The sequence below is a fragment of the Crassostrea angulata genome, chromosome 8 (assembly GCF_025612915.1).
Source record: "Crassostrea angulata isolate pt1a10 chromosome 8, ASM2561291v2, whole genome shotgun sequence".
In the NCBI taxonomy this organism is placed as follows: Eukaryota; Metazoa; Mollusca; class Bivalvia; order Ostreida; family Ostreidae; genus Magallana; species Magallana angulata.
The window spans coordinates 25,892,539-25,915,960 of NC_069118.1; the positions used below are offsets into that span (position 1 = coordinate 25,892,539).

The 23,422-nt window shown below is 33.1% G+C and overlaps 1 protein-coding gene and 1 long non-coding RNA gene across 2 annotated transcripts in view; both read right to left on the reverse strand.

The window, feature by feature from the left end:
* Nucleotides 1-1,571: 1,571 nt before the first annotated feature.
* LOC128157751 (uncharacterized) overlaps nucleotides 1,572-23,422 on the reverse strand; it is a 41,760-nt gene continuing 19,909 nt past the window's right edge. Inside the window, exons 4-5 of the mRNA XM_052820361.1 lie at nucleotides 5,918-6,826; nucleotides 1,572-4,602 (exon numbers count right to left, since the gene is read on the reverse strand). Coding sequence (XP_052676321.1) covers nucleotides 3,221-4,602; nucleotides 5,918-6,826 — 2,291 coding nt within the window. The 3' untranslated portion in view covers nucleotides 1,572-3,220. The remainder of the gene's footprint in view (nucleotides 4,603-5,917; nucleotides 6,827-23,422) is intronic.
* Nucleotides 19,290-22,762, reverse strand: LOC128157774 (uncharacterized). Its single transcript, XR_008239854.1, has 2 exons — nucleotides 21,854-22,762; nucleotides 19,290-19,590 (listed from the first exon to the last, which is right to left on the reverse strand). It is a non-coding gene; the product is annotated as an uncharacterized LOC128157774 (long non-coding RNA).

Below are 23,422 nucleotides of genomic sequence, written 5' to 3' on the forward strand. Positions count from 1 at the left end.
TTTATTTATGTATATGAACACACTGTCAGATAATTATGTCATTGCCAAGGTAGCAATTTTGCACCCGCTTAAGATGCAGTTTCGTAAAAATCCATTTATACCAAATGATAGACCATGGCAAGAGAGTATATAACCACTTTAAATTTGTTTTATTTGTCTCACCTGACAGGTACAATGTAAGATATTTACCATTAAAAATAATATCCCATAGGAAAACAATAAATCCCATGAGAGAAATAACTTTCCTACAGGAAATATTGAAAATCCTATGTGTTCCACAAAATACTATAGGAATTAAATTTTCTAAAGGAATTTGATTCAGACGGGTAGTTTTCCTATAGGAAATTATGATTTCCTATCGGATTTTAAAATCCTATGGGAGTTTTGTTCAATTTTGATCGGAATTTAAATTCCTATAGGAAGTTCTTTTTTTCGGGTGGGAAATTCCAAATATTCTATAGGAATTTTTTTTCCCATGGGAAAAATTATTTACCTGTAGGAATTTATCTTTTAAAGGTAAATATCTCACCTGACAGATGAGATACATTTATATCAAAGGTGGTAATAAACTCTTTAAGCAATGGTCTATCACATGGCATATTTGAATTTTTTGAAACATGCAGCTTAGACGGATGCAAAAAATGCCACCTTGGCACTGGTATAATTATCCGTCACAGTATTTATGGTTTTAGCAATAACTTAAGATATCTGACCAAAAGTTAAATAATTGCTTATTGAAAATCACTTATTAAACTTTTTTTCCTAGAACGATTAAAGAATTGAGGGTCATTGAAAGAATATTTCTTCCTTCCGGCACTTAAAACAAAAATTAAACACGCGTCTTTGAAAATGTTGATTAACATGCATTTGTCATGATTTTGGTCAAATTTATTTTAAATAATATTATTGTTTACAATGCTTTAGTAATGCATTTATAATAATCAAACAAAATTTGAATATCAGTCATAAATGTATAAACATTGATACAGAGCTCTTTGTTATGTAAACAATGCTCTTGTCATGTTTTTGTTTACTTTAGATCATTATACCGGTAAACAATTACTTCAAGCTGAACATAAAAAACAGTTACTGACGTTTGTCTCATTCATTGTTGGTCTAAACCGGGATTTTTTTTAACAATTTAAGAATAAATTGAGCTTTGTTTATATATCAAATGATTGTGGACATCGTATTTTGCTTATTACTTGACGACTGAAAAATTTGGTTGATAATTAAATATGCCTTACTGAAGCATTGGAAACCATACAAAAGTGGAAAAAATGATCAAAATCGTGACCAGTTCCTTTTAAAACCAAACGTCAACATATTTACAATGGGATTTGATAATTTTTGTTTTCCCTTTTGATCCGCAAATTATAGGAAAAGCCTTTTGTAAAATGTGGATTGGTCTATAATAATAATGAAAGTTATATTAGCATTTAAGTAAATTAATTTGAAACATTAGATGCTACAGTATGATATGATAATTACATAATAATAATAATAATAATAATAATAATAATAATAATAATAATAATTATAACAAGATACGATCTCGTTACGAGTAACAAGTAGGTCTTCCGTTCAATTTCTAAACGATACGATTAAATATCAATGAAATTTCAGAATTCCCCCTCAACCATTCCCTTTCAGATAATGTATACGATTGTCAATATCCTTTTAAATGCTTAACAACGTGTTTTGCTTTTTCACATCTAGCACAATAAAGATTTAAAATTTAAGTCCTCTAAGGACCCTAATTACGTCACCAATGGGTGTGGCAATCAGTTTTACTAACTGATATTGTTACGATCAACAACTTTGTTTCATATTACAAAATCTTTATCGTTTTAAAGCTATGTGTAAAACAGTTTACGAGTGTCTTGGCATCTAATTTAAGGGGCCAGCCCCTTTTTCATGAATTCATTCGAAATTTCTCACGAATACCGACATTTTTTGTTCTTACGCCTATCTAAAATTATTTATAATTTTTTTTTATAGATAAAAATGATTGAATATTTTAGTGGCCAGCCCTCAAGATCCTTAATGGGGACAAACATTGGTCTTTTGATTAGTGTAATCGATTATAATCATCAATGCAGACATTTTCTCGTCTAGAGTGTTTAACAAAATATGTCTCCTTCTCTAGTTTTATTGCTTCAAAGTTTAAGTACGTTGGCCCCTAAAAATTCCCTGATTTCGTAATAAATGGGCGTGGCAATGATTTTACCTGATGGATATTGTTACGATCAACAACTTTGCTTCAATAATGAATTCGAAAATCTTTATCGTTTTTAAGTTATGTGTTATAGAGATAACGAGTGTCTTGGCCCCTAAATAAAGACGCCATACCCTTTTTTCTGATTTTGTTGGAACGGTCTTAAGAATACAAACATTTTTTGTTCTTACACTCATCTGAAATTTTTTATCTTTTTTAGGTACAAATAATTGTTACAATCAATAACTTCGCCTCTATAATGTATTGCAAAATCATTATCATTTTTAAGTTATTTTTAATAGAGTTAACGAGGGTTTTGGCCCCTTAAAAAAGGGGCCAGCCCCTCTTTTTTGATTTTGTTGGAAAGAACTTTTGATTCTCTACCACTATTGTTGTATATGTATTAACAAAATATCAACTGATAAAAAGATACAGATCAAAAAGTATGAACATTTTGATTAAACATTCGTACCCAATTTCCATGCCCAGGCGAGCTCCAAGAAATGGGGCCACTGGCGTAAAACAACACAATAGTGCACAATTTCAAACTATACACTACCTATCCTGAAAATTTCATAGTCATATCTCTGATAGTTTCTGAGGTCAGATCTGCACAAAATAGGTCGTAAAAAATAGAAAATCGGCCGTAACTCGGTACCGGAAGTGACGATTTCAAAATTTAAAAAAACCGTATAGAATTATGACCTCTAACAATCATCTGTGAAAAAAATGGTTGAAAACAGCCTACTAGTTTCTGAGAAATCGCGTGCACAAAATTTGTTGAAAAAAATAAGAAGAAACAGTACGAGAACAATAAGGTCTTCCATTGGAAACGCACGACGCACGACGACGGACGAAGACCAATTGCTTTAGGTCACCTGAGTGATTCAGTTGACCTTATAAAAGGTTTTAAATTTCACAGGCTGTAATCCAAAGCCTCATAAGATTTATTACAATACACATCGTTTCAGAGTTCTTTGTCAAATTGAATACAAAATCGGATCAAGTATCCTTTTCAGTTTTGGCAACTGTTTTTAATACTTCGGCGTAATTTGTAGCAAGCGTGCCCTGATCACTGCCGAGTGATAGATTCAGAAAGGAAAAGATAAACGATATCAAAATCAGTGTAAAAACATTTTGCTTGGTTTTCTGTGAAACGTTCTGCAAAATCTCTTGACTACGTTCCAGTAATGCATGTTGCTGTGAGTTAATATTTTGTAACTCACCTCTTGGGAAAATTGATATACCGGTATCAGAAGAAAAAACAACATGTTCATTTCCAGCTACATTCAACATTGTTGTTTGAGTACGATACTGAACTTCAGACTGCAATCTGGCTAAACGATTTACGATATCAAATTGCTTTTGAGCACTTCTGTGTTTTTTTCCTTTTTTGTCTTTCATTTCCAATACATTTTTGTCTATATTACTGATGCCTTCAATATCACTAAGGTCTTCATTTGATAGAAATGTATCAAAATCATTTCCACAAGCAGTATTGCCATCTGATTCATTTGGAATGTCATTGCCAGATTTTGTTTGCAATATTCGATGTAATCCTTTTTCGGTGTAAGATTCAGAATCAAAAAAAGGTGATCTTAAAAAAGGGTTTGCTCGTTGCCAATTATCTGTTTTTCTTTTAGAAGCTGATGGTGACCCGAATTTATCCTCAGAATCAATTTTTTCAGAAAAACTCCGGGCAAACGGCGTTGTCATGGGTCCCTGGTTACTCAGCCGTTTTATTCGTGAACCTTCATAATTTTGTCGAGTGTTTGAAGCATTATAATGCATTCCTGTACGCTGATCATTGAATACTTTGTTTGAACGGTATTTGTTACGATTTGGCTTTTGACGACGATTTTGATAATGATCAAAACCATCATTTTCATCATCACCGTCATTATCATCACTACCACCATGATCAAAATCATCATCATCATCTCTTTTGTTATCAAAAGGGTAAAAAGGCGGGTCGTCAAAATGGTAATAATTCTGAAAAGCCTCAAGTATTGCTTCTATTGGTGTAACTATACAACCTCCATATGATGTATTACCAATAGCCATGCCAATGCACTTTAGAGATCTTCCTTCATGCATAAATACAAGACTTCCAGAATCTCCCATTTCAAAAAATGAATGATTAGCCAAGGGTTCTACAAGATATTGACGATACATGACTATTCGTGGGCTGCGCTGAGCTGCAATCCCCGGCATTTGCATTTCTTGGTTTTCCATTCTAAATATGCTGCCGTCCAATGCAAGATGGCCATGAGTGAGTCCTGTAACAGCTCCACATTTTACAACCATGTGTCCAATACGTGGTTCATCCATTTGGGGTATTATTTCTCCACTTGAAAAGTGTGGAGGATTTTCTTCTGTAAACCCTGTCAAAATAGACTATTTATTTAAACGTGGTACTTGATACAAGTTTATCATGAGAAGTATACACCTTTAACGATAAAACTTAAGCAAGTAATATATTTTAAATATACAACAGCTTATTTCAAAAGTGACACTTGAACCTAAGTTAACTTTACAGCTACAAAATAAACTTTCCAAGTTGTGTTGGGCCTACAGATTTTTAAAATGTCAACATATAATTGCAGGTTCATGTTTTATTTTTCATCGAATCAGCAATCGACTTTTTTTTATATTAGAGTCACATATATCATAAATATAATGACAGTTTGATAAGTTTTAGACTTGCTTCATACATGTAACTTGATTTTTATTTAATTTAATATATTGAAATTTTTCTACATTAATCGTTTGATGAGAAAACCACATGAACTTATAATCCAGATGAGATAAATTAGTTTATTGTAAATGTCTTAGCACGCAATGAAAACCCCAAAATATGCACTATAGATCTTGAATCAGTAACATATTACATACTAATATGAGAACAAAACATGTTCTGCAAAGTATTTGTAATTTTATGTAATATGTTAATTGACTGAAAAAAAAGAATTGATTCGTTAAAACATTAGTTCTACAAGAATGGTTGTACCAGGGGTAACCCCAGGCCAATTGTATTATCAGTTTTTAGTTTTAATTTTTAAAAACACCCCCATAATTAGTGTATCTATAGAAACATTGTAGATCTTTTGCGTGTAAATAGACATAAAACCACACTTTGGTTTTGTTACAATTAAAGGTTTTTCTATCTATCAATTTTGAATTTTTTGTCATCTTTTACTTTGATGAACATCTTATTTCGTGAATGTGGCCAGCAACAAAAAATCGGTCTTTGCCTTTGCCGATTAAAAATAAAACCACCATTTTATTATGATAAGTACCTGCAAAACGTTGCATTACAACCTGACTCATCTTTTGTTCTCTTTCAAATAAGAAAAGATATTTCTTTTTTACGAAACACTCTTTATGGAATTTCAGTTTGTATTTTATATCATTTTTCATTTATATTCAAAAACATTATATATATCTTGTACTTTAAGCTGCTAAAATTAATCAAATTATCAAATTTCATAGTTAAGGAATAAGACTGAATTGTTTTGTATTTCAATGTTGTAAAAGAAAAAAAAACCAAATTGATTCCAGTGAAAGATTAAAATTTTGTGAATAACAAATTTGATAGGTTATTTGTAAGTTACAAGTTTTAAAACATAAACAACGAGAAAGACCGATCTCTATTGAAGTGCAACATTTTGTAGACAAAATTATATGTAAACAAAATACCAGCTCCACGTAGCTTTGATGTAGTGGCTTGTTGTTTCGTCATAAAGGGATCAATAGGAATACGGTTTTGGTCTGTTATACCTACAAAAGCTGCATCAACACTTGTGGTATATGGCTGATTATATTTGAAAACTGCATTACATACTTCTCCCACGGCTGGTTTAAAACTGATGCGTGGTGGTTGCCATACATTGAAATTACTGCAAGTGGAACACCTGTTATGTGTGCTGAATCGATAGTTTTCAGAACTGACTAAACAATTAAAATTGATAACAACGTGAGCACATGTAAGAAAAAGCATCTGTCCAGTTTGCAATTTAATGAAACCTCCAAGAGTACCTTGTGCTCCTCCTGGCCAACCAATTTCAACACCTATTCTAAGCTTTTCATGATAATCATGACTATTCAGAAGTTCAGCATTCCGCATTCCAAACGTGCAGTACCCCTCCCTTACGTCAATGTCTACACCGTCAAGGTTATTTGGAAATAAACTTTCTTGCAGAGGAATAACACCTTTCCCTCTGCAGTATATAGCAATGCAAACGTGTGCTAATATTTTTCCTTGTTTAATTCTGTAGGCGGTAGGAATGATCATTGATATATTTGAATGATTTTCCATCAGCTCTGCACCATATTTCTCTATGATTGGTCGACAATATTTCACGTCATCAGCTAATAATGTTGGTGCTTCTCTAATGCTCATTGTATTTTCCTTGTCTGTTATCAAGATAACTCTGAAAGTTTCAAAGCCATCTGGGAAGTCTGAAATCGATTTAGTTGAAAAAATAACAATAACTAATTCCCTTTTTTTATATCCTGGCCACCCTATGACATGAAATTTCTTTTGAAGTTTTTCACATGCCTTTGATGCATCAATTTGACGTCTTATTTCTAATTCAGTGTATTTCACTGGAAAGAAAAAAAATAAGCAAATTAATACTCCGTCTAAGAATCATTCAGGGTTAAATATGTAACCGATTTATGATTTATTATCACATTTAATATTACTTCAGCAAAATGATGTTCAGCTTCCTCTTAAAGTTTTGTATAATTACTGTACCTGTACGCGCTTAAATGACAAAATAGTTAATGATTACATCACATTTACGGGCCTTGAAGATTATATAAATCATAGTAGATAATGCTATTTTACAATAAAAATGGAAATGTCACTGCAACTTCGTTTAATCCATTAAAATTTTAATGATCTTTTTGTTTAGTGTTCAAGGGGAAGTACATGCAAGTTTTTACAGACATCAAGAACATAATAAAAACTAGATTCGATCTCGTTGCGAGCAACGAGTGGGTCTTCCGTCCAATTTTTGAATAGATAAGATTAAACTTATCAATTCAAAGATAAAATCGTAGATCTAAGCGAAAAAAAAAAAAAAAAAAATTTGCGGCACTCGAGGCTTGAACCCGGGTCGCCTGGGCCATGTCCACGACTATAACGACTGAGCTACTCGGACTCCGCTTCAGAACTTTGACGCTTAATTTCTCGAGAATGCCTTGATCGATTTTAAAACTAATTACATATTCTTAATCAGTAAAAGGGTCACTATAAGGTGTAAAAATTTCAAAGAAAAATATTAAAAAATAAAAAAGTCGAAAAATTCAATTTTTCAAATTTCCTTCCGGTGACGTCCGGAAGTGACGGCGGACATTCTCTTGACCGAGGTACATTAGAAAAACGGTAGATCTATCATCTCTGAAAATTTCAGCTCTATATCTTTGCTCGTTTTTGAGAAACCCGACAGACAAAATTGACTTTTTAAAATCGTAAACGGACGATAACTTCCGACCGGAAGTGTATTTTCAAAAAATAAAAATTATATATCAGCTTTAGATGAAAACACGTTTATATTGAAAATTTGAGCGAAATCGACCCTGCCATCTCCGAGAAATCGTCTGCACAAAATCGGTAAGAAAAAAAAAGAATAATAATAATAACTAGAGCAAAGCTCGTTGCAAAGCAACGAGTGGGTTTTCCGCTAATGTCGAAAGCAACGCTAGAAGTACGTCTAAGAAGCAGAGTTCTTAATCTAGTAACAAAGAAACCTAAGTACAAAAAGATAAAAAAAAATCGAATGATTCTTGGTACAACTTAACATAATCCGAATGTTTTTAAGTACGACTTAACCAAAAACCCTTAACCATTTCAAGAACGACTTAACAAAGAAAAATGTGTTTAAGTACGACTTAACAAATTTGACTTCATTTTAGGTACAAGTTTACTTTACCTTGAACTAACATCTTTTTTCTTAACCCAGAATGCAAAATTAAAATTTACGTAAAAAATCAACTTTGTTTAAAACATAATTCTGAGCAACTTTTCCTCTTCACTGCTTTTCACAGGGTTGACCTTTCGTACTGTGTGCTCGTTGCGTCATTAATTGTCAGAAACTTATCGATGTAAAGTTTACTTAACTGTACCTCTGTGAATATTTTCTATGCAAAATTACTATGAACCAGACAACATTGAAATGGTGAACATTTCAAAGGGCCCCGCTTATGTTAGAGAGATTTCAGAGAATTCTGCTTTGACCTTGACCTATAACTTGAAATTTTTCCAGCTGGCATAGAACTTTTAATTCAATTTCATTCCCCCTAACATACATGCATTTTTGTTCAATCTGACCAAGATTAAGCATATTTGGAAAATAATCTACTGTCTAAAACTAATTTTAAAAAGATCTGCTATGACCTTCACATTGACAGACTTGGTTCAAGGTCACTGCACGCCATTAACCAATAAACTCTGTAAAGGTAAAATATTAGCCAAATAGGGGCTAAAAGGAAAGTATATCTATGCTCTTAAAATATGGATTTTTGTGTGAACTGATATGACCTTGACTCTTCAGCTACAAATATCATTCGAGGTCATTGCATATATTTTGATCAAAGGCATCATGTGGGTGAAGTATGAGGCTGAATGGAGCAAAGGGAGAGAAGATATACTCCGGACAAGGATTTTTAAAAATATAATTCTGCTATGACCTTCACAGTTTCTTTTCACTGAAAATAGATTCAAGGTCACTACACACCCTTTCACCCTTTACTCAAAAGCTCTGCTTATGTGAAGTCTGAGCCAAATAGGGGTTAGTAGAAATTATATATGCTCTCAAAAAAGGATTTTTGCATGATCCGATATGATCTTCACCCGTTACTTATAAATTTCATGCAAGGTCACTGCACATCGTTTAACCATAGAGACACTCTGTAAGTATTAGCCAGATTGGACCAAAGGGAAAAAAGATATGCCCCAGACAAGGATTTTATATATATATAATCCTGCTATGACCTTAACCTTATACCTAAAAACATGGTTCAAGGTCACTGCACATCCTTCAACCAAAGGAACCCTGTGGATGAGGTATGAGCCAGATTGGGCCAAGGGGAGAGAAGCTATGCTCCTGTCAAGCCATCTCGGATGGAAAGACGGACAAATTGATCACTAGAAGGCGCCCGCATAAACATGCCTTTTGATCTAATTTAAAATAGTATCCATGCTATCTGCCCATGGTGAATAGTCATCAAAACCATTCATCAGCAGAATTTGATTTCCCTCCTTTTTAAGGTGGTATGGGACATCTGTCGATATTAATGTGGATTAAAGTACTATATAATTGAAAAACTTTCACCGGTTTAGAATTTTCAAATTTTACAATATTTAACCAAAAAATAGCTTTTAAATATATTTGAAAAGGTAAAAATTGTAAAAACTCCAGCGGGATTCGAACTCATGACTTACAGGTTCCTAGTAAACCCTCTAACCCACTGTGCTATGGAGTTAGGTGACCATTTTTGAAAAGAAACTACATGTACTTATATAATTACACTTTATTTTATTGTTTATTTCGATAAACAATACGTCACAACATGGAAGTGTCCCATATCATGCACCTTAAACTTGGAACACCTCTGACCTAATAAGATCGTCGCATTAAATACAAAGTTTGATTTAACTCTAATTTATTTATCATCAAGAAATTCTGCATCGCTGACAAATAAAGTTTTCTTCTGTATAATGAAATACCAATTAACTGACTATTCGGACAATAGCAAGTTTATTGTCCCACTCCACAGCAACTATTTCCCTTGGCTTTGCCTCATTAAATAGTTGCTGTCTTGGGGGACAATAAACTTGCTATTGTCCTCATACCCAGTAAATACTAAATAGGCATATAATATCCCATCCACCTACATTTCATGTTATATAACCTCCCGTTTGTAACCTTCAATTTCACTGTAAAGTCAACATATCTGTCATAGCCGCAAGTTTCACAATTTATTTCTGCTTCTCATGTACTTAAAATTAGGGGCCTAAATATTGCTTACCAATTCCAACAAGAGACATCCCTCTAACTATTGATAATCATTAAAATTCATTTCATGAATCTACGCAACAATGATAAACCTTCAAGTACAGTCACTCTCAATTTTACAAAAATATTGACGGTACTTTATCCAAAACTGTTCCGTGTACCTTTAACTTTGTAACTAACATTTTTATGAAAAGACGGTTTGTCTTAGAATAAGAAAGCTAATGCAATTCTGAGAAAAAGATTACCACATATTGCCAATTCCATTGAGGTTTAATAAAAATATGGCCATTTAAGTGAACCCACCATTTCCAATTTCCTTTAGTAAACACAGATTTACAGGGTTCTCCATAGTAAAACATCTTTACCTGACCTTTTAGAGGTCAACTTTTGTTCAACCACCTTTAAAAAGAAACCTTATTCAATACAACATACGCCTACATGATATAATCATGATAAAAGCTTCACATCACTTAGAAATACCCTTACATGTATACCCCCCCCCAATCTTTTGATTTTCATAAAAAGTCATGGTTTGAAATGTTTTACCAAATTTTATGAAACAAGTGGCAATTTCCTTGAGTAATTTCTCACACATACTTGAAAACAATCATCAATGATTCTAAAATTTGATCTTTATTTGTTTATTGTATGATTTGTACCATTTTAATTAACAAATAGACTGCTGTCCTGCTTGTGATTTCTTGTTTTCATGAAAAAAGTAAGCTAACAATCATATTTAGTGAATATCTAATCTATTCTGATTTCTAGTCTCCTTCTAACCATGCTAAAACAGTAAGTTACAACCTACAAGTTAGACATCTGCCTTAAATTAGAATTAAATTCAAACACACCCAGGTAGCTGGAGACAGAGTTGATTTCAATGAAAAATGTTCAAATTTGACATGTTTTTCTACTTTTTTTATGCACATGTATATACCTTAGAAAGGTAGAAATATGTTGTTCCTTGTTCATTTCAAAAGTAATTATCATAGCAGATGTTATTTCAAAGTCAAATGTACATTTACATATCCTACATGTAATCTTAATGCAGACAATTAAATAAAGGGGGGGGGGATTTTTCAATTATGTAAACACATCTAAATATCTTTATGAAATAAAAAATAAAGGAAACATAATTGCATACTTTTATTGAAAAACACAGCAATTATGAATTTGTTTAAACAGCCTTAATTTTATTTTCATAATTTCTTATCCAACACAAACCACAACATGGCATGATGCTTTCTTCAAGTTCCATTATTGTTCATGCATTATCTGATTTAATTTGAATTACCGGTAAATAGTCTGTAGAACACAAGGAATATGCATGTGGATAGAGGTGACAGGTTAATCTCAGGAGCTGACCCACAAGAATCAACAGGTACCGGTTAAAGCCATGTGGTAACAAGAGTCTGTTTTGAGCTGAAATAAAACAAAAAATAATTAGCTGTGTTTACATACATGTACTACATGTACTAGTACCTAATAGCTGTGTTTACATTAACATATGCATAGTATTTCTGTAAAAAATACACTGACCATGCAGTGTAATAAGTATGACATATCCCAATACATGACATAACATTTAGGCAGTACAAGATCAAAAATTTGCATATCAAGTCATAATATAATATTAAAAAATTTTCATAGGTATAAACACTTATCAAATTGAGAGAGAGAGAGTTTGAGAGAGAGAGAGAGTTTATTACTGTACTTGTAGTGCAACAGTCAATATTTCAATTCGTAAATTACAAACGAATATTACCCACCGAACAGCGTCAAAGTACATGTACTGGTATTAGCTTCTGGTATACCATTTTTTATCAATTCTACTGTGTTTTTTTTTTTGCAAATAAATTTAGCGAGGGTTTTTGCTTATTTTCTTATAAATTACATGTTTTAAAAACAATACTATGTGTAATAAGCATAAAACATGTATGAGTAAACTTAATGAAGAATTTTTAATAGACTATTTTTCACAGAATGTGGTACATTACATGTATGTCAATCTTTATAAAACTAGCGTATATTTCGTGCGCCATAAATTGCAAGTTTTTTGTAAATATCATTTACTTGCATGATAGGTATATATGGTCTAACCAAAATTTTCTTCATAAAGCTACAGCTGTATGTACCACATATATGTTTTGTCACAAGTATACATTTTAAAAAAAAATACCCAAATTTCAACAGTTGAAATAAACTCAGCTCATTCTCTGATAAGTTCATTGTGTTTTGTGCGTGCATATCTTATTGGTCTGCTGCAACAGCAGCCAATCAGCAGTAAGCTGAATCCACAAAAAGAAAGTTTGTGTTTTAGGAGCGGGTAAATTGTTTATGCGACACTGTCAAGAAAACCACACCAAATAATAACAATATAGAAACATAAATATTCACTTAAATGTATTGTGTTGTAAAGTAAAGGTTTTTAACACTTATTGCATCTTGCAAAACATGTGATGACCCTTAATCATCTGTCATATATCTGATATACATGTATATGTAAAAGATGGGAGAAATAACGACGGAACAAACTGGGATTCGAACCTGGCCCTCTGAATCTCTAGTCAAGTGCTCTACGGCCCCTCTACCAACTGAGCTACATGTATCTGGCACCGGTATTCAAACCAGTCTGACCGTCACATTCCTCCCCCCTTAAATGATCTTCACCCTCGAAGATCACCCCTGGCAGGATCGAGTTAACCTGTTAGTTCCAGGGGTTGGTCACAACACCAATATTGTAACAGGATGGTAGAAATAATGAAGGACCAAACCGGGATTTGAACCTGGGCCCCCTGAATCTCTAGTCAGGTGCTCTACCAACTGAGCTATCTGGCACTGGTATTCAAACCGGTCTGATCGTCACATATATAAAGAATTATTTTAAACAATGTTGTTCAATAAAAAATAACACTCGCAACCTTCAGTTTTTCTCTGTTATTAATCAATATTGGCGTGCGATCAGTTCTCGCCGAGTACCATTTCTCACCAGGCAGTGCATTGTTACGTCATTTTATCAACACATAAAATTACATACGAAAATATGATGTAACAGTGCACCAGCGGGTATGGTCCTCGGCGAGAACTGCTCGCACGCCAGTACTGCCAGTAGTCAGATTAAAAAAAGAGAATAAAAAATTACATTTAAAACATTAACAAAGACAATTTAAGTACACATCATAACTGCTAAACAAGAAAAATTATGTGAACTGGTAGAATGGTACGCATAGTTCTAACTTGTAACCTACATGTAGAAGTACATGTACCGGCTACCCGTTGGTCTGCTAAACCTCTCTAATGATACAATGATCGGCATCATAAAGATATTAAAGTCATGTTTTAACTCTGAAGTCTGAAGTATACAATTTTATTTACTTGAAGTTATGTCTACAGGGTATTCATGACTACATTTGGAGTCTTCTGCACAAGAATATATGATATGTTTCTAATTAGACCCTGCTTTGAATTTTGAGTTGAAAATTCACAATCTGTTATTTTTTTAAATAGATAAATTCAGTTACCCTTTCCAGTCCCCCATGAACCTCGAGCGAGTCTAAACATCCATGAAACATGTAAAAATTACACGTTAGTAAACAAACACCCACATCTTAACAAAAACATCTAACAGTGTCCACATACTTACATGTACATCTATACTATATACTAAATTTTAACCAGTTAACAAGAAACTTTAAAAGGAGTAAAAGCCTCACCTTCTTCAGTAACATCCACATAAATCACACACTTTAATGTCCATCTTTTCTCCTTTATTACTCGTAGCTTATCAACGGCTGATCGTCGATAGAAGTGTGGCTGTCAGAATTTCCTCGTAAACGATTCACACGAGAAAAATATCCTCCTTAAACAAATATGTAGTATTGTTCCCTGTGCATGCAGTCAATTGAAAATGCATGTATAGGCCTACACCGAAAGAATACACAACTTCTCTTCTGCATTACGGCTCTCTCTTTTCTACAATGCCGTTCGTTACTGTTTACATTCGGCGCGCGCGCGGGGGTTACATACAGGGGCGCCCCGACAAATAGTTGCACATAGAACGTTTAAATAATGTGTGTTCATTGAATTCATAAATGATATAGATGAAAAAAATGAAATTGAATCACAACAATTTATCTAAGACGCAACACAACGTAATGCAGTAAATGCCTGGGCCTTAAAGTGGCATTTGTTCGCTTGTGTGTCTATGTAGACATATTAACTCGTTCATGTACGATTCTCACATATTTGTTTTATGAAATTTGAAAAAAAATAAAGCACAGAACTTGTTTAATTTGATACCAAATGACATTATTTAATATATTAACAATAACTGAATTCATTTTTTTTTCATTAATGGATAATGATTTTTGCTATCAGAAAAATACGTGTATGAGCTGCTGACCCCTAATTATCGGGGCCAGCCCTTTTTTCTTAATTTTAAATGAAAGCTCTCGTTATTCTAAACAACTTTTGCTCTATATGTATTAACAAAATATTTTTAGTTTAAAGGTTATTATACAAAGAACAACAAAATTTCAGACCCCCCAAAACCTTATACTTTACCGGCAAATAGGTTAAAAACTAAAAAACATTTTGCCAAACTTTTCATGCCAGCAAAACTATAAAATGTTACCAACAATTCTGCTAAATTTCATGCAACTATCTTTTGTAGTTCCCGAGATCAACTCTGGACAAAAGACCCCCCAATTTTCAATTAAAGGGCAATAACTCATAACCGGAAGTGAATTTTAAAAATTTGAAAAAAACGTCCCGAGATATTAACATTGTCTACATACCCTGAAAGTTTTATAACAATCAGACAACAAATGTACGAGAAATGGCCTACACAAAATTTGCGGATAAAAAAAAAAATAATAACTAGAGCAAAGCTCGTTGCAAAGCAACGAGTGGGTTTTCCGCTAATGTCGAAAGCAACGCTAGAAGTACGTCTAAGAAGCAGAGTTCTTTATCTAGTAACAAAGAAACCTAAGTACAAAAAGATAAAAAAATTCGAATGATTCTTGGTACAACTTAACATAATCCGAATGTTTTAAGTACGACTTAACCAAAAACCCTTAACCATTTCAAGAACGACTTAACAAAAAAAACCAATGTGTTTAAGTACGACTTAACAAATTTCACTTCATTTTAGGTACAAGTTTACTTTACTTTGAACTAACATCTTTTTTCTTAACCCAGAATGCAAAATTAAAATTTACGTAAAAAATCAATTTTGTTTAAAACATAATTCTGAGCAACTTTTTCTCTTCACTGCTTTTCAAAGGGTTGACCTTTCGTACTGTGTGCTCGTTGCGTCATTAATTGTCAGAAACTTATCGATGTTAAGTTTACTTTACTGTACCTCTGTGAATATTTTCTATGTAAAATTACTATGAACCAGACAACATTGAAATGGTGAACATTTCAAAGGGCCCCGCTTATGTAATTTCAGAGAATTCTGCTTTGACCTTGAGCTATAACTTGAAATTTTTCCAGCTGGCATAGAACTTTTAATTCAATTCCATTCCTCCTAACATACATGCATTTTTGTTCAATCTGACCAAGATTAAGCATATTTGGAAAATAATCTACTGTCTAAAACTAATTTTAAAAAGATCTGCTATGACCTTCCAGGGCTCTACATTAATTTTTTTTCCTACTTGTCCATTCGGACAAGTGACCAAAACATTTACTTGTCCGAACTTCAACTTCACTTGTCCGAAAAATTTTCAATATTAAAGATCAAATATTGTCAACTTGAGAACTACAGTACTCTATTACTAAAATAAAATCATTTATTGATTAATACTCTAGCTATAATTAATAACCTGACTTTTTAAATGGAAACTTAAAGTGTCTTTCCTATAATTATGTACATGTATTTGTTCTATATAACATTAAACATGATTTGTCAGCTGTAGGTTTGTCATGGCAAATTATAAGACATCTTAAATTTAGCATCAGGTTTAAAAATACATGTAACTGTTATATTGATTTCTCAGCTGTTTTTTAAACTAAACATGGAATGTCATCATAGTCTATCAATGATGAATGAAACCTAAAATAAGTTACATTTCTTTCCATAATCCTTTATCTTTGCTACCTTTTCTTCCTTTCTTTTTCTTAACATATGTGTTTGGTACTTTGTAAGAACTAAGATCCACACCTTGAAAGTTGTTTGAAATTAGTGAACTTCAATCCCGATCAAGAGTAACTCAATTGCATTGCAATTTGATGTCGGGATCGAAATTCAAAATAACTAATCGATAAACTTATAACGAGACTACAGATAAACTTATCACAAAACTTTCTTTTCTTTTTTAAATGTTGGAGACTTCTTACTATAAAAAATGCACTTGTCCAGTCGGACAAGTGGCCAGCAATATTCACTTGTCCCGTATTTTTTTCCAGCTGGCACCGGACAAGCGGACAAGCGTTAATGTCGAGCCCTGCCTTCACATTGACAGACTTGGTTCAAGGTCACTGCACGCCATTAACCAATAAACTCTGTAAAGGTAAAATATTAGCCAAATTGGGGCTAAAAGGAGAGTATATCTATGCTCTTAAAATATGGATTTTTGTGTGATCTGATATGACCTTGACTCTTCATCTACAAATATCATTCGAGGTCATTGCATATATTTTGATCAAAGGCATCATGTGGGTGAAGTATGAGGCTGAATGGAGCAAAGGGAGAGAAGATATACTCCGGACAAGGATTTTTAAAAATATAATTCTGCTATGACCTTCACAGTTTCTTTTCACTGAAAATAGGTTCAAGGTCACTGCACACCCTTTCACCCTTTACTCAAACGCTCTGCTTATGTGAAGTCTGAGCCAAATAAGGGTTAGTAGAAATTATATATGCTCTCAAAAAAGGATTTTTGCATGATCCAATACGATCTTCACCCTTTACCTAGAAATTTCATGCAAGGTCACTGCACATCGTTTAACCATAGAGACACTCTGTGAGTATTAGCCAGATTGGACCAAAGGGAAAAAAGATATGCCCCAGACAAGGATTTTATATATATAATTCTGCTATGACCTTAACCTTATACCTAAAAACATGGTTCAAGGTCACTGCACATCCTTCAACCAAAGGAACCCTGTGGATGAGGTATGAGCCAGATTGGGCCAAGGGGAGAGAAGCTATGCTCCTGTCAAGCCATCTCGGATGGACAGACGGACAAATAGATCACTAGAAGGCGCCCACATAAACATGCCTTTTTATCTAATTTAAAATAGTATCCATGCTATCTGCCCATGGTGAATAGTCATCAATATTTACAATATTTAACCAAAAAATAGCTTTTAAAAATATTTGAAAAGGTAAAAATTGTAAAAACCCCAGCGGGATTCGAACTCATGACTTACAGGTTCCTAGTAACCCTCTAACCCACAGTGCTAAGGAGTTATGTGACCATTTTTGAAAAGAAACTACATGTACTTATATAATTACACTTTATTTTATTGTTTATTTCGATAAACAATACGTCACAACATGGAAGTGTCCCATATCACCTTAAACTCGGAACACCTCTGACCTAATAAGATCGCATCATTAAATACAAAGTTTGATTTAACTCTAATTTGTTTATCATCAAGAAATTGTGCATCGCTGACAAATAAAGTTTTCTTCTGTATAATGAAATACCAATTAACTGACTATTCGGACAATAGCAAGTTTATTGTCCCACTCCACAGCAACTATTTCCCTTGGCTTTGCCTCATTAAATAGTTGCTGTCTTTGGGGACAATAAACTTGCTATTGTCCTCATACCCAGTAAATACTAAATAGGCATATAATATCCCATCCACCTACATTTCATGTTATATAACCTCCCGTTTGTAACCTTCAATTTCACTGTAAAGTCAACATATCTGTCATAGCCGCAAGTTTCACAATTTATTTCTGCTTCTCATGTACTTAAAATCAGGGGCCTTAATATTGCTTACCAATTCCAACAAGAGACATCCCTCTAACTATTGATAATCATTAAAATTCATTTCATGAATCTACGCAACAATGATAAACCTTCAAGTACAGTCACTCTCAATTTTACAAAAATATTGACGGTACTGTATCCGAAACTGTTCCTTGTACCTTTAACTTAGTACACTAACATTTTTATGATTATATGAGAAAAAGAATACCACATATTGCCAATTCCATTGAGGTTTAATAAAAATATGGCCATTTAAGTGAACCCACCATTTCCAATTTCCTTTAGTAAACACAGATTTACAGGGTTCTCCATAGTAAAACATCTTTACCTGACCTTTTAGAGGTCAACTTTTGTTCAACCACCTTTAAAAAGAAACCTTATTCAATACAACATACCCCTACATGATATAATCATGATAAAAGCTTCACATCACTTAGAAATACCCTTACATGTATACCCCCCACCCCCCAATCTTTTGATTTTCATAAAAAGTCATGGTTTGAAATGTTTTACCTAATTTTATGAAACGTGTGGCAATTTCCTTGAGTAATTTCTCACACATATGAAAACAATCATCAATGATTCTAAAATTTGATCTTTATTTGTTTATTGTATGATTTGTACCATTTTAATTAACAAATAGACAGCTGTCCTGCTTGTGATTTCTTGTTTTCATGAAAAAAGTAAGCTAACAATCATATTTAGTGAATATCTAATCTATTCTGATTTCTAGTCTCCTTCTAACCATGCTAAAACAGTAAGTTACAACCTACAAGTTAGACATCTGCCTTAAATTAAAATTAAATTCAAACACACCCAGGTAGCTGGAGACAGATCGAGTTGATTTCAATGAAAAATTTTCAAATTTGACATGTTTTTCTACTTTTTTTTATGCATATATACCTTAGAAAGGTAGAAATAGGTTGTTTCTTGTTCATTTCAAAAGTAATTATCATAGCAGATGTTATTTCAAAGTCAAATGTACATTTACATATCCTACATGTAATCTTAATGCAGACAATTAAATAGAGGGGGGGGGGGATTTTTCAATTATGTAAACACATCTAAATATCTTTATGAAATAAAAAATAAAGGAAACATAATTGCATACTTTTATTGAAAAACAAATTTTCACAGCAATTATGAATTTCTTTATAAACAGCCTTAATTTTGTTTTCATAATTTCTTATCAAACACAAACCACAACATGGCATGATGCTTTCTTCAAGTTCCATTATTGTTTATGCATTATCGGATTTAATTTGAATTACCGGTAAATAGTCTGTAGAACACAAGGAATATGCATGTGGATAGAGGTGACAGGTTAATCTCAGGAGCTGACCCACAAGAATCAACAGGTACCGGTAAAAGCCATGTGGTAACAAGAGTCTGTTTTGAGCTGAAATAAAAAAAAAAATAATTAGCTGTGTTTACATACATGTACTAGTAATAGCTGTGTTTACATTAACATATGCATAGTATTTCTGGAAAAAATACACTGACCATGCAGTGTAATAGGTATGACATATCCCAATACATGACATAACATTTAGGCAGTACAAGATCAAAAATTTGCATATCAAGTCATAATATAATATTAAAAAATTTTCATAGGTATAAACACTTATCAAATTGAGAGAGAGAGAGTTTGAGAGAGAGAGAGAGTTTATTACCGTACTTGTAGTGCAACAGTCAATATTTCAATTCGTAAATTACAAACGAATATTACCCACCGAACAGCGTCAAAGTACATGTACTGGTATTAGCTTCTGGTATACCATTTTTTATCAATTCTACTGTGTTTTTTTTTTTTTGCAAATAAATTTAGCAAGGGTTTTTGCTTATTTTCTTATAAATTACATGTTTTAAAAACAATACTATGTGTAATAAGCATAAAACATGTATGAGTAATCTTAATGAAGAATTTTTAATAGATTATTTTTCACAGAATGTGGTACATTACATGTATGTCAATCTTTATAAAACTAGCGTATATTTCGTGCGCCATGAATTGCAAGTTTTTTGTAAATATCATTTACTTGCATGATAGGTATATATGGTCTAACCAAAATTTTCTTCACAAAGCTACAGCTGTATGTACCACATATATGTTTTGTCACAAGTATACATTTAAAAAAAAACAACCCCAAATTCCAACAGTTGAAATAAACTCAACTCATTCTCTGATAAGTTCATTGTGTTTTGTGCGTGCATATCATATTTGTCTGCTGCAACAGCAGCCAATCAGCGGTAAGCTGAATCCACAAAAAGAAAGTTTGTGTTTTAGGAGCGGGTAAATTGTTTATGCGACACTGTCAAGAAAACCACACCAAATAATAACAGGAAACATAAATATTCACTTATATGTATTGTGTTGTAAAGTAAAGGTTTTTAACACTTATTGCATCTTGCAAAACATGTGATGACCCTTAATCATCTGTCATATATCTGATATACATGTATATGTAAAAGATGGGAGAAATAACGACAGAACAAACTGGGATTCGAACCTGGCCCTCTGAATCTCTAGTCAAGTGCTCTACCAACTGAGCTACATGTATCTGGCACCGGTATTCAAACCAGTCTGACCGTCACATTCCTTCCCCCTTAAATGATCTTCACCCTCAAAGATCACCCCTGGCAGGAGTTAACCTGTTAGTTCCAGGGGTTGGTCACAACACCAATATTGTAACAGGATGGGAGAAATAATGAAGGACCAAACCGGGATTTGAACCTGGGCCCCCTGAATCTCTAGTCAGGTGCTCTACCAACTGAGCTATCTGGCACTGGTATTCAAACCGGTCTGATCATCACATATATAAAGAATTATTTTAAACAATGTTGTTCAATAAAAAATAACACGCGCAACCTTCAGTTTTTGTCTGTAATTAATCAATATTGGCGTGCGATCAGTTCTCGCCGAGTACCATTTCTCACCAGTGCATTGTTACGTAATTTTATCAACACATAAAATTATATACGAAAATATGATGTTACAGTGCACCAGCGAGAAATGGTCCTCGACGAGAACTGCTCGCAGGCCAGTACTGCCAGTAGTCAGATTAAAAAAAGAGAATAAAAAATTACATTTAAAACATTAACAAGGACAATTTAAGTACACATCATAACTGCTAAACAAGAAAAATTATGTGAACTGGTAGAATAGTACGCATAGTTCTAACTTGTAACCTACATGTACAAGTACATGTACCGGGTACCCGTTGGTCTGCTAAACCTTTCTAATGATACAATGATTGGCATCATAAAGATATTAAAGTCATGTTTTAACTCTGAAGTCTGAAGTATACAATTTTATTTACTTGAAGTTATGTCTACAGGATATTCATGACTACATTTGGAGTCTTCTGCACAAGAATATATGATATGTTTCTAATTAGACCCTGCTTTGAATTTTGAGTTGAAAATTCACAGTCTGTTATTTTTTTAAATAGATAAATTCAGTTACCCTTTCCAGTCCCCCATGAACCTCGAGCGAGTCTAAACATCCATGAAACATGTAAAAATTACACGTTAGCCTAGTTAAACAAACACCCACACCATAACAAAAACAAACAGTGTGCACGTACTTACATGTACATCTATACTATATACTAAATTTTAACTTTAACTTTTTTAAACTTTAAAAGGAGTAAAAGCCTCACCTTCTTCAGTAACATCCACATAAATCACACACTTTAATGTCCATCTTTTCCCCTTTATTACTCGTAGCTTATCAACGGCTGATCGTCGACAGAAGTGTGGCTGTCAGAATTTCCTCGTAAACGATTCACACGAGAAAAATATCCTCCTTAAACAAATATGTAGTATTGTTCCCTGTGCATGTTCATATGTTTCACAGTAAATTGAAAATGCATTTGTACGTCGAAAGAATACACAACTTCTCTTCTGCATTACGGCTCTCTCTTTTCTACAATGCCGTTCGTTACTGTTTACATTCGGCGCGCGCGGGGGGGTTACAAACAGGGGCGCCCCGACAAATAGTTGCACATAGAACGTTAAAATAATGTGTGTTCATTGAATTCATAAATGATATAGATGAAAAAAATGAAATTGAATCACAACTATTTATCTAAGACGCAACACAACGTAATGCAGTATATGCCTGGGCCTTAAAGTGGCATTTGTTCGCTTGTGTGTCTATGTAGAATGGCTGTTCGTTCGCCCTAAAACGCGTTCGCCCTTGACGCCGTTCGCCCTAGTTTTCGTTCGCCCTACGTCCGTTCGCCCTTGACGCCGTTCGCACTGGGTCCGTTCGCCTTAATTTTATATAGGATTAATTTATTTATATATTTCTGTGTATTCTGGTGAATTTAAACATTTTGAAAGATAGATATATAATTAATGAAAACAATACCACCCTTTCCACTTCTACATAATAATCATCATTTGACTGACGGTGACATTATATTGTTACGAAAACTTGTTAATTGAATTATTTTATTTTTTTAATGTTACTATATTTTATGTTCCTCTGTTTGTATTTTCTGTTTATTTTGTAATTATTTTCAAATTTACCTCATAATATAACCATATCATAATTATGAAGTAAGATGTCGCTTTTAAACTTTCACTACAATCAATAAATAGGCTAGATAAATGGATTAAATAAATAAGTGAATACTCACATACTAAATTATTTAATTTTTTTAATACAACTTTCCCTACAATTAAAGTTCTCTATGTTAATTTTTTTTGTTATACCTATCCTATCGATTTATCAAGGAATTTTAGTCAAATATAAATATAGTATATTATTAATATGTAACTGTATTTAATTAGAGCATAACATAAGACAGTGGATTTTATTGTGGATTTAACACTTTTTAAGTTTATACTGGTACTAGTATCTATTAACAAAATTTAATAATTCCTCTCAGTATTTATTGATTTTTCACTTTTTTTTGGGGGGGGGGGGGGGTAAGTAATAAATCCTACACAAATAATTTTGATTTACTTTTATATTTCTTACATACCAGTATTGCATAGGCGGTGCTGCCAACCTTCACAAGCATCACAGCATGTTGTTTAGGTCTTACTTCTCTGCCACATGAGATGCACGGGGGGTTGACCTCTGCCATGGTTGACAGTAGTTTGATACAGTTTCATGTTCCATCTCCGTATATATCTCATTTAGAAATCAAAGGATTGTGTTATGTAAATTCTTCAAAGATAGAATAGGTGATAATCATCTGCTGAGCTTCTGAATGACC